This window comes from Papio anubis, chromosome 9 (assembly GCF_008728515.1).
Source record: "Papio anubis isolate 15944 chromosome 9, Panubis1.0, whole genome shotgun sequence".
Lineage (NCBI taxonomy): Eukaryota > Metazoa > Chordata > Mammalia > Primates > Cercopithecidae > Papio > Papio anubis.
The window spans coordinates 19663265-19684650 of NC_044984.1; the positions used below are offsets into that span (position 1 = coordinate 19663265).

Consider the following 21386-nt stretch of genomic DNA (forward strand, 5'->3'; position numbering starts at 1 on the left):
AATTCCTAAAGAACATACATGTAAAATGTTGAGCTCTTCATAAGGAGTGATATGAAGTTTTTTCCCCCCAGATCTCTGAAACTTTTTGCCTTTTAAAAGTAGTGTTCATCTTTTTAATTTCTTCAAATATGCTTGACCCCTCCCCGAGTTCTAGCATTAAAAAATGTGCCGCAAATGCAAAAAAGGATGACTGCTAGGGCATATTTTAGTAGAATTTGAAATAGGTGATGTGAATTTTACTGTACTAAAATCCTAAAGATTCATCCCATTCATTTCTTAGTGAAAAAGTTCAAATTAATGCTTTGTGCCTTCCGATTCAGACCTTTTCCTACCTGATCTTGTCTTGGTTTGTGTTCCAGTCTTCAGGAACCAGTATTACTGTGGACATCGCCGTCATGGGCGAGGCCCACGGCCTCATTACCGACCTCCTGGCAGACCCTTCTCTTCCACCAAACGTGTGCACATCCTTGAGAGCCGTGAGCAACTTGCTCAGCACACAGCTCACCTTCCAGGCCATTCACAAGCCCAGAGTGAATCCCGTCACTTCGCTCAGTGAAAACTATACCTGTTCGGACTCTGAAGAGAGCTCTGAAAAAGACAAGCTTGCTATTCCAAAGGTAGGTAGTAATGACCTACTCCTTAAAGGGTTAAACTATTTTTTTTTTAATTGTCTTCTAGGCCTCCTTCCTGTCACCTCAACTCCATCTGCAGATTAATATCAATGACTCAGGCAAAATGTGTTGATCATGGTGACAAAAGTAATAAATATTTAAACATAAAGACTTCTGTCCTTATACTTGATAGTTTTCTATACATAGAAAATGTATCTTTTTATGTTACCTCTTTTATTTAATCTTTCATGTTACATGCAAGAAGTTTTTTCTTCTATATGCCAGATGCTTTTCTAAGGTGATAAGGATATTGCAACAACAACAACAAAACAAAAAAAGACATAAATCCTTGCTCCTTTCTAGTGCAGATTCTGTTTAAAATTCGTTGACTCCTAAAACTGAAGGTTCTTTACTCTTCGATTTTCTTGAATGATATACTTCAAAATGCCCTCATGACTTTCCAATACACAATCAGTTTTGAACCCAGAACAGTTTTAGTCAATTATAGATTACTTAAAGTGAAATATGTCCTTAGTGATTTCTATACACATATATTTTATATGTAAAAAGAAGAAATTACACAAATTTATTCTTTTTACATATATGGTATGAGTTTTACGAAAGTCAATTATAAGAGGATGCTCACTCAGTTTAGATCTCAATATTAATTAAAAATAAGGCATATTAAAGACAAGAAAATCAGAGTGTCAGTGGTCTCTGGTATATTCAGCACAGTTACTTGTTTAGTAGACAGTCAGCTATCCCTTGGAGCTGGTGGTCAGTCAGTAACACCTGTGCTTCTGCTGTTGTGCGTCTCTTCTCTCAGGAATGTGATCTTCATAACTTTGTCAATAACATATTTACATAGTTTCCTTCCAATATGCAATTCCCTAATAAAGATATACCTAAGTATAATATGACAGTAAGGAAATGGAGAGAGAGATTAACTGGTTCCTTCAGGTCTCAAAATAGACCTGAGGTCAAAGACAGATTTAAGGCAAGAAACCTGGTATTTAAGAGTGTTTGACTTTTTCTCTTCCAACTGAATTACCTTCTAAGATGCACATTCAGATGTTTAAGAGACACTGGAAACTATTTAATGTCAGAGCTATTCTTAAATCCCAAGTGGACATATAATTCATTTCTCAAAATTTTTTACCTTCTTCGGAAGAGCAGAATGTTTTTGTGAACTATGCCTGTGTGGTAGGTTTATTAGGAGTGATTAGCCATAAACAAAAGTGGGTTGTGGTTCTGTCTATTATGACTGTTGCTGAAGTTATAGAAAAAAGACCTTCAGTTTAACTTTTTTTTTTTTTTTAAATTTTTAGATGGAGTCTCACTCTGTTGCTCAGACTAGAGTGCAGTGGCACGATTTTGGCTCACTGCAAGTTGGCCAGGCTGGTCTCAAACTCCTGACCTCAAGTGATCCACCCGCCTCGGCCTCCCAAAGTAGCTGAGGTTTACATGGGATTACAGGCATGAACCACCGCACCCCCTAGTTTAACTTTTAAGGTCAAGACTCACTTTAGAGGGTTGGTGCTCATCCTAGTGATCCCAGACTCTTGTCTCAGTGCAGATGACGCTACATGTCCTGTTTAGGATATGGTGGGAGAAGAAATAAGAAGGGGAACAGCAGGTTGGCCAGCAGGGTCTCCTATTAAGAGGAGTTAACACTGATGACATTACTCATATCTCTGATGTCTAAGTTACATTAATCATAAGAGAAGTGGTGCATTTTGTGAAAGACTTACGTTCTTACACTGAGCTCCTTTCGTTTGTAAATGAAGGTAATAAAGTCAATAATACTTGGGGGTATAGACTGTGGTGCAAGGTGATATAAATTAATTCATGCTCCCAAGCAAGTGACCTTTGAGGAAAAACTTCTCATAATAACTAATATGTGTGTATAGGTTTGTAAATCCTGTTGAATAAATATAACTATAAAATTATCCCAGAGGTAATTGACTCACTCCTATAATCACATATTTGTATAAGCATTGAAATAAAGACCCTAAAAGGTTATTTATTTATTTATTTATTTATTATTTTTGTTTTAGACAGAGTTTTGCTCTTGTCACCCAGGCTGGAGTGCAGTGGTATGATCTCGACTCACTGCAACCTCCGCCTCCCAGGCTCAAGCAATTCTCCTGCCTCAGCCTCCTGAGCAACTAAGATTACAGGCACCCACTACCACACCAAGCTAATTTTTGTATTTTTGGTAGATGGTGTTTCGCCATGTTGTTCAAGCTGGTCTCAAACTCCTGACCTCAGATGATCCACCCACCTTGGCCTCCCCAAGAGTTGGGATTACAGGCGTGAGCCACTGCGCCTGGCTGCTGATTTTTATAATATGCGTTCATTTTGGCCAGATAATCTTTTATTAAGTTGCTGAGCACTCAAATTTTAGATAGGTGATATTCAACCAATATAATTTAGTCAATTCACTTCTAATGAAAAGCTCATTTTCTTCTATTATATTACATAAAATTTAAGAGATATAAAATATGCTTGGTAATGAAGTCAAGTCTCTTTCCTAGCGCCTGAGAAGGAGTTTGCCCCCTGGCTTGTTGAGACGAGTTTCTTCCACTTGGACCACCACCACCTCGGCCACAGGTCTACCTACCTTGGAGCCTGCACCAGTACGGAGAGACCGCAGCACCAGCATCAAACTGCAGGAAGCACCTTCATCCAGGTGGCATACGGCTCCTGCTGGTTTAATGTCTCTTAGAGAAGTTACTTACCAAAAATGAGTTGTAAATTACAAGAGAAGGAAGGCTAACCCATTACATTTGGTTGGAGGTCAGCTTTGAACATGGAAAGGGTACATGGTTTAAATGCAGAGCAGTATAGGGGTTAACATCAGATAATTAGGTTTAACATCTGTTGTGTGACCCTAAATATAAGTGGAAAGCATGACCTGATGTGATCTCTGCCATTGTGACCTTAGAGGGGAAGGGTTAAGCTCCAGGGCAAAGGTAGGTAATTTTATCTACATTGAGATTCATACTGGGATCCTTAAATCAAAAGTGTCTAACTTGACATTTGCAATTGATATGACATGCCCCTAGCCCAGTCACTAGCCTCCCCCAAGACCAGCTGTCTTAGCTTTGTACAAAAGACAAAAGAGCAAATCAAAAGCAGATCATCCTAAGAACACCTAGATAAGTGCAAACATTTGGTAATTTAAACTTTTCTGAGGATATTAATTCTAATTTTTCAAAGCAACTTAAAAGACAGAATTACCAAAACTAAAGAAAAGGTTATATTAACATGTAAAAAGAATTTTGAAGAAAATAGCTAAGGAAAGTGCATTTAGAAGGAGATACTGTGTCCTTTTCTATTTAGAATAAAAATATTGTACTTATCATACTTTATTCAAATCCATTAATTGTGAGACCATTTACCATATGATTTCAGGTTTTTAAAGCACATATATCAGTTTTATCAATAACCTAATGAATGAAAAATATCCACATTTATGTCGTATTACATGATAGCAATATCAGAAGTAATTTTCTCCTGATCCTTAGTCTGGGATATAAATAAACCACCATACTGAAACTAATAGAAATATTTCAGATTATAAGAATTTAATGACTGCTGACTTCTCTTTTTTGATTAAAATTTTTTAATTGGTTTCTTCCATATTATTTGTATTCTAAAAAATCTGTAGAATTGGAAGCAAACTCGGCCGGGCTTGGTGGTTCACACCTGTAATCCTAGCCCTTTGGGAGGCCGAGGTGGGCGGATCACGGGGTCAGGAGATCGAGACCATCCTGGCCAACACGGTGAAACTCCGTCTCTACTAAAAATACAAAAATTAGCCAGGCGTGGTGGCGGGCATCTGTAGTCCCAGCTACTTGGGAGACTGAGGCAGGAGAATGGCACAAACCCGGGAGGTGGAGCTTGCAGTGAGCCCAGATCGCACCACTGCACTCCAGCCTGGGCAACACAGCAAGACTCCATCTCAAAAAAAAAAAAAAGAATTGGAAGCAAACTCAAATGTCATTATATATTTTATATGTCAGTAAAATTCCACTCCATCCTATTACCTGGACTTTTGTAAAACTTGTAAACACAAGAAGAGATTATGCAGTGTTTCATGAAAATTTCTTGAAATTTGAAATTAGAAGTCAATGGTAATATTTTTCTCTAAAAATATTGATCATTGACAATTGCTACAGCAGCAAATACTGATAAATGTTAATAGTATTACTGTTAACTATTGCTTAATAAAGTGAATTACATTTTCAGTGTGTATCATTAGAGTCTGCCTATTCTGCCAATGCACCTTGCTGTTTCCTGTCATAGCATAGGTAGTGCTTCATGATTTCCTTCCCATAGAATGACTATCAAAAATCCACTCATGCCTTGTCAAATGTCTTTCTTTCTGTTATTCTTTGTTACTTCTAGTCAAATCCTATTTCCCCTGCTTTTCTCTTCTCTTAGTCAATTAGATGAACTTGAGGGTTTAAATTGAAATCATGACAAGGAAAAAAGTTCCAAGAACTTTTAAGAACTTAACGCCCGAGGATCTTGTCATTCTTCTTTGTAAAATGGATACATCCAAATATTTACAATAGAGATAAGGAGTAGCATATGATTCCATTCATTCTCATTCTCTCATTCCTAAAAATACTCATAGATGTCTTGCCTGGGTATACGTTTTCCTCACTGCCTGATATACTATCTCATAATCTCACTGTCCTGTGAAAAGTACTGATGTAAAATCTGAAAGCAATATAATTTCTTCATCATTGTGAAGAAAGGAAATTCATTCTGAATAGAATTTGATCCCTTTAAGGAAAAACCATTTATAAGTAAGTGGCAGTAGTACCACCACTAAATACAGCTAGTTTTGGCTTGATCATAAATCAAAGTTAAAACCTTCTTTTGAGTTTTAGCCCTGAAATTTCTTCCCTTTTAGCCCTTTTATTTATTCCTTCCCATATCTGTTCATTTATTGGGTCTCTTTGAGGACTACATTGATCAAAAGAAGAATAAGAGTGAGAAATAAAAATTAGGAACACAACTTATATTCCTTTATATATACAGCTGGATAATTTACTCTGGGTAATTTTAAATACAGTCTTGTAGAAGGCACACTGGACTGAGAATCTGAAGGGTCTGGGCCCTACTACTTAGAAATGTACTGTGTTCTTAGAGGCAAGTCATTAGCCTGCCAGAGTCTCTGTACCCAATTACAAGGAGTCATTAGGAAAAAGGGGAGCTTGGACATAATTGGAGGAGTAAATTAGATGGAAGAATACAAGTAGGTGCTTTAAAAAATAGGCTTTAGAGAAATAGAAAAAGCTGAAATACATCAGAGCCTAAATCATTCCAAGTTGACCTTGGAATTGACCCTTGCCTGTATATTCAGGCAAAAAGAAAGCAGTAAACTTGGCAAAAGAGACAGTTACCTGATCAGACTTTAAGGACTTAGAATGGAGTCATTGTGGGGATAATAAGAGCATAAGACCACCTTTGGGAAGAAGATTGAGATCTTCCATCACAGGCACATAGATAATTTTCCTCTGCTGTGCCAGCATGAGGAAACCATGTAAAGCCTTTCCTAAGCTGTTCTCCTTTACAGAATCCAAATATTTCATATTCATGAAATTTAAACAGGAATCCGGAAATAAAGAACAACGATGAAAAGCTGAAAACTGTAAGGGTCTCACAAAGCAATATATGAAAGCACCTGTAAACTATAATGCATTTATGTATAATATAATACATTGATTTATTGTATTAATAGTAAAATACAATTATTGTATTAAGAATATGATATGACTAGGATGTTATTTATCTTGAGTTCATTAAATCTGCATTTATTAAGGATACTCTAATGTATTTTGCAAACTTTAAAATGAACACATTTTAAATATTTTTATTTGAAAAAATAGTAAATTGTTGAGATAGCCTTCATAATATATCTTTCTGATATATTAAAACATTCAGTTACTGTAAGGCATTGTCTTTAAAAAGTCTACTTAGAAAAGTAAAAGTAATAACCTATTCACTGTATTATGTAATGAGAACTGCAAACATTTAGGCCACATATACATTATATAATAGTTGTTCACAGTAATCAGTCAGTCAATCCAGCAAAATAAATTAAAAGGGACCAGCACCACCAGAAAATAGTCAGTGTTGTAATCTGTTTCAGATCCAAAGTTTCTTTCATCTCATTATTTCCTAACTACCAAGAACTTGTGAAATACGTAGGATGTGCTTTCTGAGAAGGATGTCAAACAAATATTTTTATGCCTTACTCAATTGCATTTTATAATTGCTGAAGGTCATACCACATTTCAAATGTCCTCATATATGGAAAACTGCTATTAGAAGTGGGGAGAAAAGATGAAGTTTTAAAATACCTGGGTCAATAGTTGAAGAAAAAATCTCTCTGAAATGGAAAAAAAAAAAATTGAGATAAGAAGTGTCAGAGTGTCAAACTGACCTCAACATAAATTACAGATCTTACCCATTGCTGAATTTACTAGTAATCAAAGGATACAGACAATAGTAAGACTCATGCTTAGCATGCTTTCCTTTGAGAGGTCTATTAGTGCAATTTTCTGAAAGTCCCTTTATTCCACATTAGCACATGTTCTGGTTTGGATTTAGCAGTCAGGGTTCTAAGCAATGCATGCATAATATTACTTGCACAGAGGGAACCATTTCAGCTCTGGAACCTCTCCAAATTCTACCGTATTAATTATAAACTTATATGGCAATCTCCATGCATCCGTGAGCCCACAATTCTATGGATTTTAGGTGTTTTACGATAAGCCACCCAGACAGACCAGGCACATCTTGGTTACATTGCCAATCTAAGATTGTCAAAAGATCAAATTGTCAAATTCTATTTATGTAAATTATAGATTGTACCCAGTACCAAATTTACTAGTGCTTGAAAGGACACAGGTGTTAGCAAACATAGACCAAGCACTTTTCCCTTGGAGCAGTCCAAGATTGCCAACACGACTTTCGAAATTCCCTTCTCTCCCAAGTTAGGATGGAGTCTATTTCAGATTCAATGTGTATAAATTTTGAGCAACACATACAGAGAAATTTTGTCTTGGAATACCTCCAAAATTTATAGCCCATGAATTGCATGACTTACATAACATTCTCTAGCTCAGTTTTCCATGAATCTATTAATTCCACATTTATTTACAATAAGCAACCTAGGCAGACCAAGTATATCCTGGTAAATGCATTTGCTAGATGAAGATTCTGCATTACCTTTCACCTAGTACATATCATCAGTATGGTTAGCATCAGCTCCATTGTTGGCATGTCCCTTTTGACAAATTCCCTTTTTACAAGGGAATTTGACTAGATAATCACTTTTTTCCTAGGTTATCACCAGTAAAGAGAAATCATAAGCTAAAGGCCTGCTGCTAATCATTTCCGTCACAAGAAAATAATGCAAAAAAAAATTATTTTTGAATGATTTCATGGTCATTCAGTTTTTGAATACAAATCCACCAAAAATAATAGAGTACTGAAGTAAGCATTATGACATTTACAGCTTATGTAAATTCACCCGCATCTTAACCAGTTAATCTGCAAGCCTCTTTTAGAAAATGCAATTTTAGAGTACAGTCAGAAGGTGTTTAATTTTTATTAATTGGATAATAAGAGGTTATCTTTCCTCTTTGTTAACCCAGTATGGTTGATGAGTAACTGCTATATCCCTGCAACAGAGATTGTTTTTACATAATCTGTTTCATCACTGAGAAGTACAGTGGTTCTGTCACTGAACCTGAACCAATACTCAGATTGGAAAATCTATTACAGAAATGATGGTTGGGTTCTGGCAAGACTGGCCCAATAACTGATGAATAATTTCTCTTATTTTCTTTTAATTCTCTCTTGTCGGTGCTGTTAGTCCTGATTCTTGGAATAATCCAGTGATGATGACCCTCACCAAAAGCAGATCCTTTACTTCGTCCTATGCTATTTCTGCAGCTAACCATGTAAAGGCTAAAAAGCAAAGTCGACCAGGTAAGTAACTTAACTGGAGAAGGGTTCATACTGTAAGTGTGGAGTCATAGAGCAAACCAGACCATAAGTGTTGAAATATTCTGAGGGTGCCCTGTATTCAGTTATGTTTGGTTTGTCTGTTCTAATAACCAATTAGTTATTTTTTTAAAGCCTCAATAACCAATTATTTAAATTTCTACCTTATGTGATACAGATTCCTTCAAAGTTGTTGTATCAGATTTCCTATCTTGAACTAATTAGATGCACAGGAAATCACTTTTACCATCAAGGATCATCTCTGGTAGCATCATCTCATGATAGAAATTCCAATTTTTTAGTATCTATTAAAATTGTTTTTCAGGAGTATGATATATGACTTCAAGGAAGTGTTTCATTTACTACACATGAACTCTGATAAGGAATTGAGATATCAAAATTAAGAATAATAAAGCTTTAGATAGGAACATGAAATGATATTGGGGAAGACTACCTCATTTGTTCAGGGTTCTTGCTCACCCAAACCTGTAATAGGAGTTTTTGTGAGATTCTGTCTCTGAATTGCCTTTCCCCTAGAAGCCCAATTAAGAATCTGGGATGTTTCCTCTGACCTTTCCTTTTTGGAATCACAGTTTCACTTCTCAGTATTACAGAAAATATCAATGAGATTTTCAGTAACTTCCTTAGTTTCTTAATCTACTGCCTTTAGCAGTTTAAGAGTTCATCAAATGGTTAAAAGTAAAACTGCCCACTTCCCACTGAGATATGAAACATTCAAGTTCTGGCTGCCATGGCAACCCCAAACTCCAATTTTTATGTCATCAGCCTCATGACATTGCTAAAAGCTCTGCTGGCTTGCCTCCCGAATAGCTGCACCCCTCTGTCTGGATCCTTCACTTCTTACTCCATGCCAATAGTCAGTAAATCGTGCTATGAAGGGAAGAACAGTTTACAAGATTTGGGCTCACCTTTCTGAGGTTCTCCTCTTTATGGGAATCTAGTCCCTCAGCATTGTGTGCTCTGCCTCGATAACTTTTTTGTATCATTTTATTGGAATTACATCAGTAAAAGAGATCATTAAGCTAATCTACTTTTCCAACAACTAATCTGGTCCTCTCTGCTCTTTAGAAATGCTCATTAAATTTTGCCACTTAGAAGTTATTAATGACCTGCTAATAAAATTGAGCTTTCACCAGGGCCAGGCAATGTAGGATAATGTAGGCAAATACTTTTAAATTGAGATATTCCTGAAGGCAAATGCGGATTAGCTCAGTACTAAGAAGAATCATCTGGGACTCCAACAAGGTGGAGAAACTGCATTTGAGAATTCCACATTAAACCCAAGAGTCTTAAAGGAGCGCTAAAGTGGTTTTAGGTATGTAAGGCCCCTTGGCTCCCTACAAAAATATATACAGATACTTTTGGAAGGGAAGCATCACCAGTTAAGGGCCATGAGATTTTATCAGATCAGATTCAAACATAGAGCTTACAACCAGGATCACTAATTGCACAAAGAAACACCATGAGTTTGAGTTAACAGAAACAAAAATACAACTTTCTAGATCTGTAAAAGGATGAAAATATTTAAATTAAAATTTAATTCAAAAATTTACATATTTAAGAAAAAATAATAGCAATGAGAAAAGACGTAACTGCAGAGCAGCTAAATATAACTTTTGGAAATGTAGTCAAGGAAATATTAAATAGCATAGTAGACTACTGAATTAGTAAACTGGGTAGAGAATGATCTGAAGAAGTTATCCAGAAAGCAATACAGATGAAAAATTGGAGAATATAATAGATTTTAGGAGATACAGAAAAATTAGAGAGTCTAATATACATGATATGTGTAATCAGAGTTTTAGTAGCAAATAGAAGACAAAAAATACTCAGGAGAAGCCTAGTAAATGGAAAGAAACTCACACGTAGATACAAAATAGTGAAACTACACAACACCAAAGATACACACACACAAAAATCCTAAAGTCTACCAGAGAAAAGACAAATTTCCTTTTCAGGAAAGGCGGTCAGGCTGAGAGCAGAACTGTCAGAAATACTAGGAGTCAGAACACAGTAGAATATTTTCTTCAAAGCTCTGAAACAATATGATAACCTAAAGTTTTGTGCCTGGCAGTTTCATCTTACAAGAATAGGAGCGAACTAAAGACAATTTGAAAGAAGTCAAAACTTTACGATCTGCCAAATCTTTACTAAAGGAATTTATGATGGATATATTCTAGAAAGAAGCGGAAGAAGAGAAAGTTTGGGATCTAATAAAAATGTTAAACAAATCTGAAAACCATAAGTCAATCCAAACAAACATTAAATTCATAAATAGTAGTATTTCCAGATTTGTGAATAGTTTTTATAAGATTTTTTAAGGACAGAACTAAAATTTCAGACAGTAATAATATGTAATTCAAGAGATGAAATATAAATTTAAGTGTTCTAAATCTATGAGTAGCTCAGAAAGGGGGTTCACATGAGAAAACTGAGGAACAAGAAGGTTAAGTAATTTGCTTTCTCTAGGTCATACAATGAATCCGAATACTTTCTTTTGTCCTAATGACTTCATACTAGAAACAAATGAGGATGACAAATTGTCATAATTTAAGGTTAGGATTTTTTTTGGTTCTGACTTTGGGTAGGTGTAAGATAATAGAAGGATTTGGTTTTCTCTCCCTGTTTCTTTGGTTTAGTAATAACACAAAAATTATTGAATAACCAGCATGATAAGATCAAGAAGCTGAAAGTTATGATTAGGCAGACACTGGAAATAACAGAGCAAATGATGCAACAGCCTCATATTCCTGTGTCCTGATCCCCAGTTGGTATGACTGCACTTTAGAAGAAAGAGCAAAGTGTAAAAGGAAAGGAATGTTCACATAAGATACCACATGTGTGGTAGGAATGAGAGCCACAGCCATAGCAAGAGTGCCCTTCCATTCTTGCCATCAAGTGCATAAGACATTTCCATCATGATCATTTTGGAGTGGATTTTTCATTGTGGCATCTTTAGACAGCTGTCACAGCACAGCTAAAAGTTTATAAAATAACCTATATCCCAGGCATGCTGAATCTAACTGATTAAATTCCTAAAGGTCTGCCAAAAGAGACAAAAACATCTATCAAGAATCAGAGAGCCGAAAAGAGATTACAACTCTATCCTAATCAGATAGGCCCTTCTGCTTTAAAATCCTTGCTTCCCTGTTTGGGTTGTTGATGGAGCTAAGTAGTTGTGACATGTTTGATGCAGTTGACTGTGATGCATCCTGGTTTTCCATAAACTCCATGGAAAGAAGCTGGGAAGAGCCCCCTCGTGGCAAAGAGTGTAAGCAAATGGAATCAAATGAAATGTGAAGAGAGTCTGAGGAAACACGTAAGAGCAATAGGCAATGAGGTGGAGAGAAAGCGAGTATGAAGTAAGAAGAGACATACAGAAAGATAAATACCCTGTTTCCAGAGAGGGCTAATGAAATCTGTTCTTTGCGCAAATCAAGTAAACAGAGTGTCCTTTAGTTCAGTCAATCCATGTTAATTTTAAATAACTGAAACACAAATTATTATGCAGTTACTAATATAAAATAAATGAATGAAATCACATAGGACTCCTTTAATTGAAGCTTAAAAGCAGGAGATTCAAATATAATTTGTATTTTCAATTTTGCTCCTCTAGTATGAGTCACTGACATTATGGAGCTACCATGATACCATTCTGCTTTAAAAATTCCTTGAATTTATAGTTACTGTATTTGCAGTAGTCCTTTCCCGGATTCTTGTAAGTTTGGCTGCCGATTGCAGTGATAACAGATATCTCTACACCTATAATCTAGACTGTTTTTCTTATACAAAATTTGAAAATATAGAGAACTTTAATTACGGTATTCTGATTCTTTTTCTTTGGCATTCTCTTTAGATGCAATTTCTGCTTTGGAAAAAATATTCAGGCTGTCCATTTTCATCTGGGCATGGAAAAAAAAGATGTCTTTATCAGACAAGCTGGTTCCTTTTTTGTTTCATTAAAATTAAACTGAGAGAGTTTTATAGCACAAAACAGATGGATTCACTTAAATAATTCCCCTGCAGTATTGTTTATTTTCTCTCTTTGATTGCCCAAAATTCCTTGTGTCCTGACACACATTTTCTCATGCTCTCAGGAACAAGGAATTAAAGGCCGAATTACTCAAAGGAGTTGGCATTTTAGACTTTATTTTTAAAATTATATTTTTAATTCTTCGTTTTTAAGTGTTTTGATTTTAAGTATTTCACATTAGGACAGTTTGAATCATTCAAAAATTTATGTTTCATGAGCTATGTCTTCTTCCTGGAATCTGCTAAAATTACTCAAATATAAAGTGAAGATAAACATTAATATATTTGAGAGAATGCATGTTTATCTGAATCTCTTCAGTCATGTGTGAGTGTGTAAATGTGTGAGTGTGCGATGTAAAATTAGATGAGATTTTCAAAGGTTCTAACAGTCATCCCTCTAACTTTAGACATGATTACATTGAAAGCATTTTAGAAAATTTGTTTTTGAAGACTTCCAAAGGTTATTCCTCCCAGTTCCTTAGATTGTCCTCTTCCTGTATCTGAAATCATTTATTTATAGTTTATCCTTTCTATAAAGAAAATTTGGTTATTATCTGCATTTATCTCCCTATCTTTTTGAAGACCGATACGGTCTTCAAAACATGCATGTACATCCTAATTCTTTCTGTTTTTAAACTTCAAGTAAACTATGATAATGCACACTGGGAAAAATAGTAGTTTGGCTTTGGGAAAAAAAGAGAACTTACACTTTTATAACTTTAGCTTCTCACCTGCAGAATAGAAATATCCCTGCTTCTCATGAGTGTTGCCGAGAGTTACCCTTTTTTTTTTTTTTTTTTAATTTTGTGAGACGGATTCTTGCTCTGTCGCCCAGGCTGAAGTGTAGCTGTGGCGTGATCTCAGCTCACTGCAACCTCCACCTCCCGGGTTCAAGTGATTCTCCTGCCTCAGCCTCCAGAGTAGCTGAGATTACAGCCATGTGCCAGCATATCAGGCTAATTTTTGTATTTTTAGTAGAGATGGGGTATCATCATGTTGACCAGGCTGGTCTCGAACTCCTGATCCCAGGTGATCCCCCCTCCTCGGTCTCCCAAAGTGCTGGGCTTACAGGCATGAGCCACCACGCCTAGCCGAGTTATGCTTTTAAAAGTGTTCAAAATATGTAGACTAATACTACAGAAGCAGAGCTTCTCTATTACAGGTTTATTTTAAATTTCATCCCAGGCAGTAAATTTGATGTCTTAAAATCTGCTTGTTTGTTTAAATTTAGTTAATCTGTGAGTTCCAAGAACTCTAATGGTTGTGTGAATTTTAAAATTTGTGTTTGAGAGTGAATTGCATGTATCTGAAGCAATCAGCTGGCAGCTACTAAAACTTAGCAATGAAAAAAATCACTCTTCTCATAAATTGCCTTCAGAAAAAACAGGGTGTCAAGACAGAAATGGACAATGTTCTCATGGGCTTTGAACTATTGTTCTGTTAAAAAAAAAATTGTGTAGAAAACTGTCCCAAAACTCACAGTTTACTATGAGAACAACTAAGGAATTGCCTAACACAGTGTCTATCAGGAATCTCTTTTTCTTATGACACAGCAATTACTTTTAATTGCTGTTTTTGCAATTACTTTTCATTGCAAAAACCACAATTACTTTTGCACCAACCTAATAAAACTTTGCCCTGGCCCTACCCAACCCTATCCAGACTTGCCCAGCAACCTCTCTGACCACGTTCCCTGCCCCTCTTTTTCCTTTTTGCTAAGCTGCCAACCACTGACCCCCTGACTGCTCCTCTGACATCCCCCAGGTATGTCCCTCTTTCCTGAACATGCTTTCCCCAGCTACTTCTCTCTAAATGTCTTCTGTATTTCATGAGGCCTCTCTTCAAATTTTACCCACCCCCACCCCTTCCCAGCCAGGAAGGCCTTCCCAGTCCATCCTATCTAAAGAGCATTTATGTTCTTCCCTGCCTTCTACCCTGTGCATTGTTTTCTTCCTCTTATTTGAATTTAAGTTAACTTTTCTTTTTTATTGACTTTATTTTTTTAGTTTCTGTCTCCCCTAAAGAGGTGGGAGCTCCATTAAGAGCAGGGATTTTATTTTGTACCCTACTCCATCCATGGAGCAAGACTCACAATAAATACTTGTTGGATGAATAAATCCTTGAGATACTCAGTACAGATACCTTGCTAAACTTTCTACCACATCTTACTAGGATTCAGCTCCTTAACGGCTATGGTACCTTTCTAAGATTATCTGGAGTTGCAGTCTAAATCCAAAAAGTGGTCAAAATTAGACCAACCCTTTTTAACCTTTACATCACAGCACCCATCTATGTGTAATAGTATTTGTGAATACCATAGCATTGGAGAAATGAGAAGGGATTTTGAGTTTTAAAACTAGATTTCCTTTATTTTATAAAATTATAATGAGAAAAACTAATTATAAGCTATTGGAGATAATATTAAAAATTGAGTTTATTCTAGAGTTTCCAAATAAAATATTTCTTTTTTAAAAAATATTTTCAACCAGTAAATAATTCACAGCAAACTTGGAACCCACTTGCTGCACACAATCATACATTGGCTGGGAAATTCTGAGTTAAAACCTTTGTGAACTTAATTTTTTGTTTTGATTTGTTTTTGGCTCAGGATACTATGTAATGTGAAGGCTTGTCGTTATCTTTGGAAAAATAACTGAGTCTTTTTAATAGAAGTAGAAACCCAAATAAAAACCATTAGGCATTACATAAGGAGCAATGCAAATGCTGCCTAATAGGCCATTGATTTTACTTCCCCCTTGGATAGTCTCTGATAGAGGTACTGGCTTATAAGCCTCATTTTACTAAGAATAGCTGAGTTTGCTCTATATTCTTCCAAGTACTAGTACTGTGACCTTGGGAGGGTTTTTTACACTCTCTGGGTCTAAGTGGTTTTGTTTGCTTAGTATAAAGGCTGGGAGGGGGTTGAGCTGCTGGTTAGGAATTAACAATAGATAGGTTGAGAAAGAACTAGAAGGGAGTGCTGCTCTTCACACTGAAGCAAGGGGGGAGTGAGATTTCTCATCTTTAACAACAACAACAACAAAAATAAATCACAATAAATTAAAAAGAAAATTATACACACACACACACACACACACACACACACACACACACACACACACTCCCTCAACAAACTTAATATTCTTTTCACTGGACCAGAAAACCTTTGGTGTGACAAATCAAACTTTTGAGGAAGCTACATCCTGGAAACAAACTTTGCTGTAAGCCAACTGCCAGCTAACCGCACACATAATTTGATGATGTGAAGGTGGATGGCTGTAAATTTTCCTAAGTGGTGAGAAATAGAGAACGACTTTTAATAATGTCATTTCATTTGCCCTACAGTACATTGTTCAGCCATAAAATCATGAAAACCAGTAAGCAGGTTTTTGGCCAGAAGTTATTTCTCTCCTTTTTTCCATTTTAATTGCAGGCTGCCTTCTCTGTGTTTGGGAGAGAGTAACTTCAAAAGATATCTTCCTTGTCTTCCAACAGCCACACTTTGAAATCTAAGCCAGTGTCCTGTAAAACTCTTACAATCTAGAGTAAATACAGACAGTTTGGCACAAATACCCACACTTGAAATGGAAGCTTTAGGTCTATTGTTTGATCTGAAATGGATTATATTACATTTTAAAATGTTTTCTTCAAAAATTTTTTCGATCAAAGCAATCTTTCACACCAAAAGGTCTTATTTCACTGAAACTGCGAGTTGTTAAGAAGGTTAATTTCCTCTCAGTAATGCATCTTCTTTATTTACATATTTTAAGCATCTGATGCCTGCTGAACTCTGCCCCAGATACTGGTTAATGTTTAAAACAATAGCAGATCCTGTTCCTGCTAAAACCTTCACAACCTAAGAGAAAATCAACATATGAGAAAATTTTAACTATTATTTCCATGTCAGAATGACAAGAAGAAACAAAAATGGGAGGAGAAAATAATATCCTGTCCTGAAGTTACTCCAGGACACCAAGGCTTTGACTGTACGTGCCAACATTGCCACTATTTTTTTATGATGATTCATTCCTCCCATTGAATGCTGTGGAGACACCCCAACCGCACTGGCTTCAGATGTTGCTATGTGGAGGAGGCCAGCCCAGTGACCTGAGCAGGCACGTGGTTGTTACTGAGTTTGTAAGAGTCCAGGTGAAGTTCAACAGTTGCAATTTTGCATCTTAAAGACATTTGTTTAGTTACTTAACTCTCATTCTTTCTCAGGTGCCCTTGCTAAAATTTCACCTCTTTCATCGCCCTGCTCCTCACCTCTCCAAGGGACTCCTGCCAGCAGCCTGGTCAGCAAAATTTCTGCAGTGCAGTTTCCAGAATCTGCCGACACAACTGTCAAACAAAGTCTAGGTTCTCACAGGACCTTAACTTACACTCAGAGTGCCCCTGACCTATCCCCTCAAATCCTGACTCCACCTGTTATATGTAGCAGGTAAGGATTTTTTATGAACTGAAGTTTAATAATAAAATTGATGATGGTTTTCCCCTAGAAATACCTACCACCAGCCCACGCAGCTTGGGGTGGATTTGCCAAAGTAGTTGACAACCAAGTATAGGATAATGTGATTTGTGTTGAATAGACTACAATAAAAACTTATGTTTTAGTAGTTTTCTATTAACAAAGTTTAGAATCCATGCAGTTCATACAGCTAATCTTTAGAGAGGATACAAAATCGTTAGCTGTATATGTTGCCTGTTTCCTGATGGTGAATATAGAAAATTTATAACTAAAAAATGATATCAAGTATTCTGTTGTAATGCTTCATTTTGTTGGAATGTTTGTACTTGTTTTCCAGGGAACTTGTTGCATTGATATTAGCCATATTTAATCGTCAGTTTGCATTTCCCATTTTTACAGCTTAAAAATGTGTGAATAATACATCGCACAGGATGGCTGGACTCAAATAGTTTTCTGAATGCAATTTAAGCAATTGTATGTGCTATTCTATCATGTTGAAACAAAATTACAAAGTGTTATCTATCACAGAGGTTAAGAAAAAAATGGCCTAGCGTGGCTAGAGTAATTATTTTGCCAAGGTTGTCACAAGAAATAATTACCTCTTCTTACTGGTTAATGTATGTTTATTGTTCTTCACTAATAGTTTGAATAATTTATCTTAAAGCATTATGGTATTTTTTAAGTAGAAAAACAGTTGAGTGTTTTTAACTATGAGAGTACCTTGAATAAAATAGTATTTCATTTCTGAGGTTGATGAGGATAACTGTTTGAATAAATGAGTAACATGTTGGTTTTCTAGTATCAAATATTACTTCACAGACTCAGCTTTTTTCAATCTATTCAGATTTAAGAAATAGCAACTTATATTAAGCCTTATAATTTTCATTTTCATATTTTTACTCATAAGCTCTGTAAATTAAATGAATGTTCTTTATAATTTTTATTTTTACCTCCTTTCTCTTTACTGATATTTTTAAATGAGAAATTATTTTCATTTGTTCGCCCAGAGCCAAAGTTATTCTACTATGCAAAAGTTATTCTGCTGCCTTCTATGACTTTTTTAATAAAATAATTTCTGCGGGATATTAATCTCATCTCTTTTCCACAAAAAAGCAAGTTTTGTAGTAAACTATTCAGAAGATATATCATACTTCCCTGTTAGAAATTCACAACACACATGGCTTTATTAAAAACTCTGAGAAGCTCTGTTAAAAGAATCCCTCTTTATTTATTTTTGTTGTTTCATTTAGTGTTTTTTGAATTTATTTGACCACAGAACCAATTTATTTGGGTTAACACCCAAGAATTGCTCACGAATCTAATGTTTGGCAGAACACAATTAAGAAACATTGTTTTATTGTATGCACCCTGAGCCAAGATGAAGCCCAGTGGAGTAATCTTCATCAAGGACATCTGGGTTCAGCATTTTTAGGGAGAGTCTCCCACTGTGGGTTCCGGACTTTGGGAAAATAAGTCCCCTAAAGAAAGGAGAGAGATGTTCAGAAAAGCTCTACCACTCACATAGCTTTTTTCATCATAGTGTAGTTTTTTGTGGTTTTTTTGTTGTTGTTTGTTTGTTTTTGTGTTCTTAGCAGGAAGAATGCAATGGGATTTTTATAAAAGGTTTCAGAGAAAAACAAGAGGATTTCACTGTCTACTTGTTCAGTAATGTTTATAAATCCAGTAGTGTGTGTTTTATTTGTTTGGGCTTTATAAATCTGTAATTCAAACCCGGTTTTATTATTGCCTTAAAGGCAGCCACCCATGTAGGCACAGAGAGCTCCAGAAACACACGACTAATTGTTGTGGTTTCCCCTGCTGAACTTGAAGAGTTTGGCGTTGAATCCCAGTCTCTTGGCTGCTGTAATGTCTATGCAACAAGCTATTTTTCTGGCATGAGAGCTGGCATATTGGAAGTACTAATTTAAATGGTCCTTTTAGGTATTACTTTGCAATAAAAAATTTTCAGACTAATAAACTCAACTTCTTCTGAGCTTCGTCTAAGAATGTAAGCCTACCAATTCCATCTCCTTTCTTTTTCCTTTTTGTCCTATCATTTTCTTTTTGTTCTCTAACCCAAACTGACAGATTTAATAATTAGAAATATTTTACAGGTAATGTTTTTCTATTTACACTCAAGGGTTGAAAAGTAAAGTTACTTAGTATGCAGATGAGGTCTTCCTGGAAAATGCTCTTCTCTTAGCGCACACACGAGCACAATTCAGGGAAAAAAAATGATGAGTTATTTAAGATATTAAACAATAAGCTATCACTACTTTTTTCATTTTAGAGTGGGTAGTCTGTGGTTAAATAACAAACAAATAAATCCTCTGAGACCCTTTGTAATATTAGTCAGAAAGAAAGAACCCAGCAGCGAAATGCAGAATCAAAATCTAATCATGAAGTCTCTAAACAAGATAGAAGAGGGAAGAGCCAGTTTATGGCCTGAGCCATGTCATTTGTGGGGTTACTGTTTAATTTTTGAAACAGTCAAACTTCATTCCTCCAACACCCTCTGGTAGAGCGCATTGCTTACCTCCCTTAACTTTGTTTGTCTTGGTGGTTTATAGTACTTCTGGGGCCTGTTTCTCTCAACCAGCATCCTCTGTAGTCAGTCATACATTCACTGGTCATCAAAATGCACCCGTCTTTTGTTCATTTCCCTAGGGCCTTAACAAGTAACTGATCAATCTGATAAAAAGAAGTCAATTTTTTATTTTGTAGCAAAACGTAAAATTCATGTACTATCATTCTGTTTCAACCTATCCTGTCTTAAAGGTCTGTTTAGACATGAAAATATCGTAACCCAAATAAATAAATCTAACAATGAGGTTCTTTTTTTTTTATTTTTTATTTTTTTTTGAGATGGAGTCTCACTCTGTCACCCAGTCTGGAGTGCAGTGGTGCAATCTCCACTCACTGCAGCCTCCATCTCCCAGGTTCAAGTGATTCTCCTGCCTCAGCCTCCCTGAGTAGCTGGGATTCCTGCGTCCACTACCCCACCTGGCAAATTTTGTACTTTTAGTAGAGACAGGATTTCACCATGTTGGCCAGGCTGGTCTTGAACTCCTGACCTCAGGTGGTCCAACTGCCTTGGTCTCCCAAAGTGCTGGGATTACAAGCGTGAGCCCATAATGAGCCTTTAAGCAGCCTGGCCCATAATGAGGCTTTTAAGCAGGCACAGAGGTATTTATTGTGGCAGATAACCCTTGTCCAAATATAGATCAACACCTGCAAAATGGCCACTATAAGTAAGTCGCAGCCTATACCAGTATTCTCTAAATAATCTAACAAAATTTTACCATCACTTTCACCTCAAATATGATCTAGGTAAAGGAGGAGGAGACTGAGAGTCAAATGAACTTTCTAATCCTTTGTAGTGACTACTGTCTCACAAAAAAGAAAGTAGTACACTGCATATCAGCATTTATGTATCAAACAAAATGAGTATTTTCACAAAACAAATAAGCAGAAGGTAGAAATATTTGATTATTGTTGTTTATCTTAATGTAGACGTAGATGGTACGTGCCTATGACTTTTCCAATGTTTTTTAGCTGTGGCAGACCATATTCCCAAGGGAATCCTGCTGACGAGCCCCTGGAGAGAAGTGGGGTAGCCACTCGAACACCAAGTAGAACAGGTAATTCATTGTTTTGGATTCTGTTTCCCAAAATGGAAATTGCCTTATTTTTGTTTTCCTGATCAAAACGGTGACCTACATTTCTGATTTTTGGGGGGGTGCTGGGAGACGTGGTCTCATGATGTTGGCCAGGTTGGTCTCAAACTCCTGGCCTCAAGTGATCCTCTCGCCTCAGCCTCTTGAAGTGCTAGGATTGTAGGCATGAGCCACTGCGCCTGGCCTGATTTTTTAAATTGCAGATTTAAAAAGACAAGGGAGAAAATTAAAATCATCTGTACCCCTACTCCCTGGAGTTAATCATTGGTAAAGTTTGGGTGCAAAGCTTTCCAAAATGTTTTTATACATTTATACATGTGTATATTTCTAAAACACAAGAGGCCGTTGTATATAATATATAGAACTATATAGAAATACTATTTTATCTTGCTACTTCTGACATTGGAAGTACTTTAAGTGGTTCCCAAAACATAGCAAATACTCAATAAACTTCCTTCAGGCACCTTACTCAGCTATGAGAAACGTCATAGGAGCTCAGAGAGCATAGACGTCAGACTCTGGGTATTTACTGATTGGTCTTTTAGT

At 36.2% G+C, this 21386-nt stretch overlaps 1 protein-coding gene across 3 annotated transcripts in view; it reads left to right on the forward strand.

Annotated features, from left to right (window-relative positions):
- The window catches only part of PDE3A (phosphodiesterase 3A), a 344786-nt gene that overhangs the window by 284336 nt on the left and 39064 nt on the right, over window positions 1-21386 (forward strand). For all 3 annotated transcript variants that reach the window (XM_003906085.5, XM_009180335.4, XM_021922099.2), the window contains exons 3-7: window positions 360-617; window positions 3149-3303; window positions 8512-8627; window positions 16917-17136; window positions 20719-20804. In XM_003906085.5, coding sequence (XP_003906134.1) covers window positions 360-617; window positions 3149-3303; window positions 8512-8627; window positions 16917-17136; window positions 20719-20804 — 835 coding nt within the window. The remainder of the gene's footprint in view (window positions 1-359; window positions 618-3148; window positions 3304-8511; window positions 8628-16916; window positions 17137-20718; window positions 20805-21386) is intronic.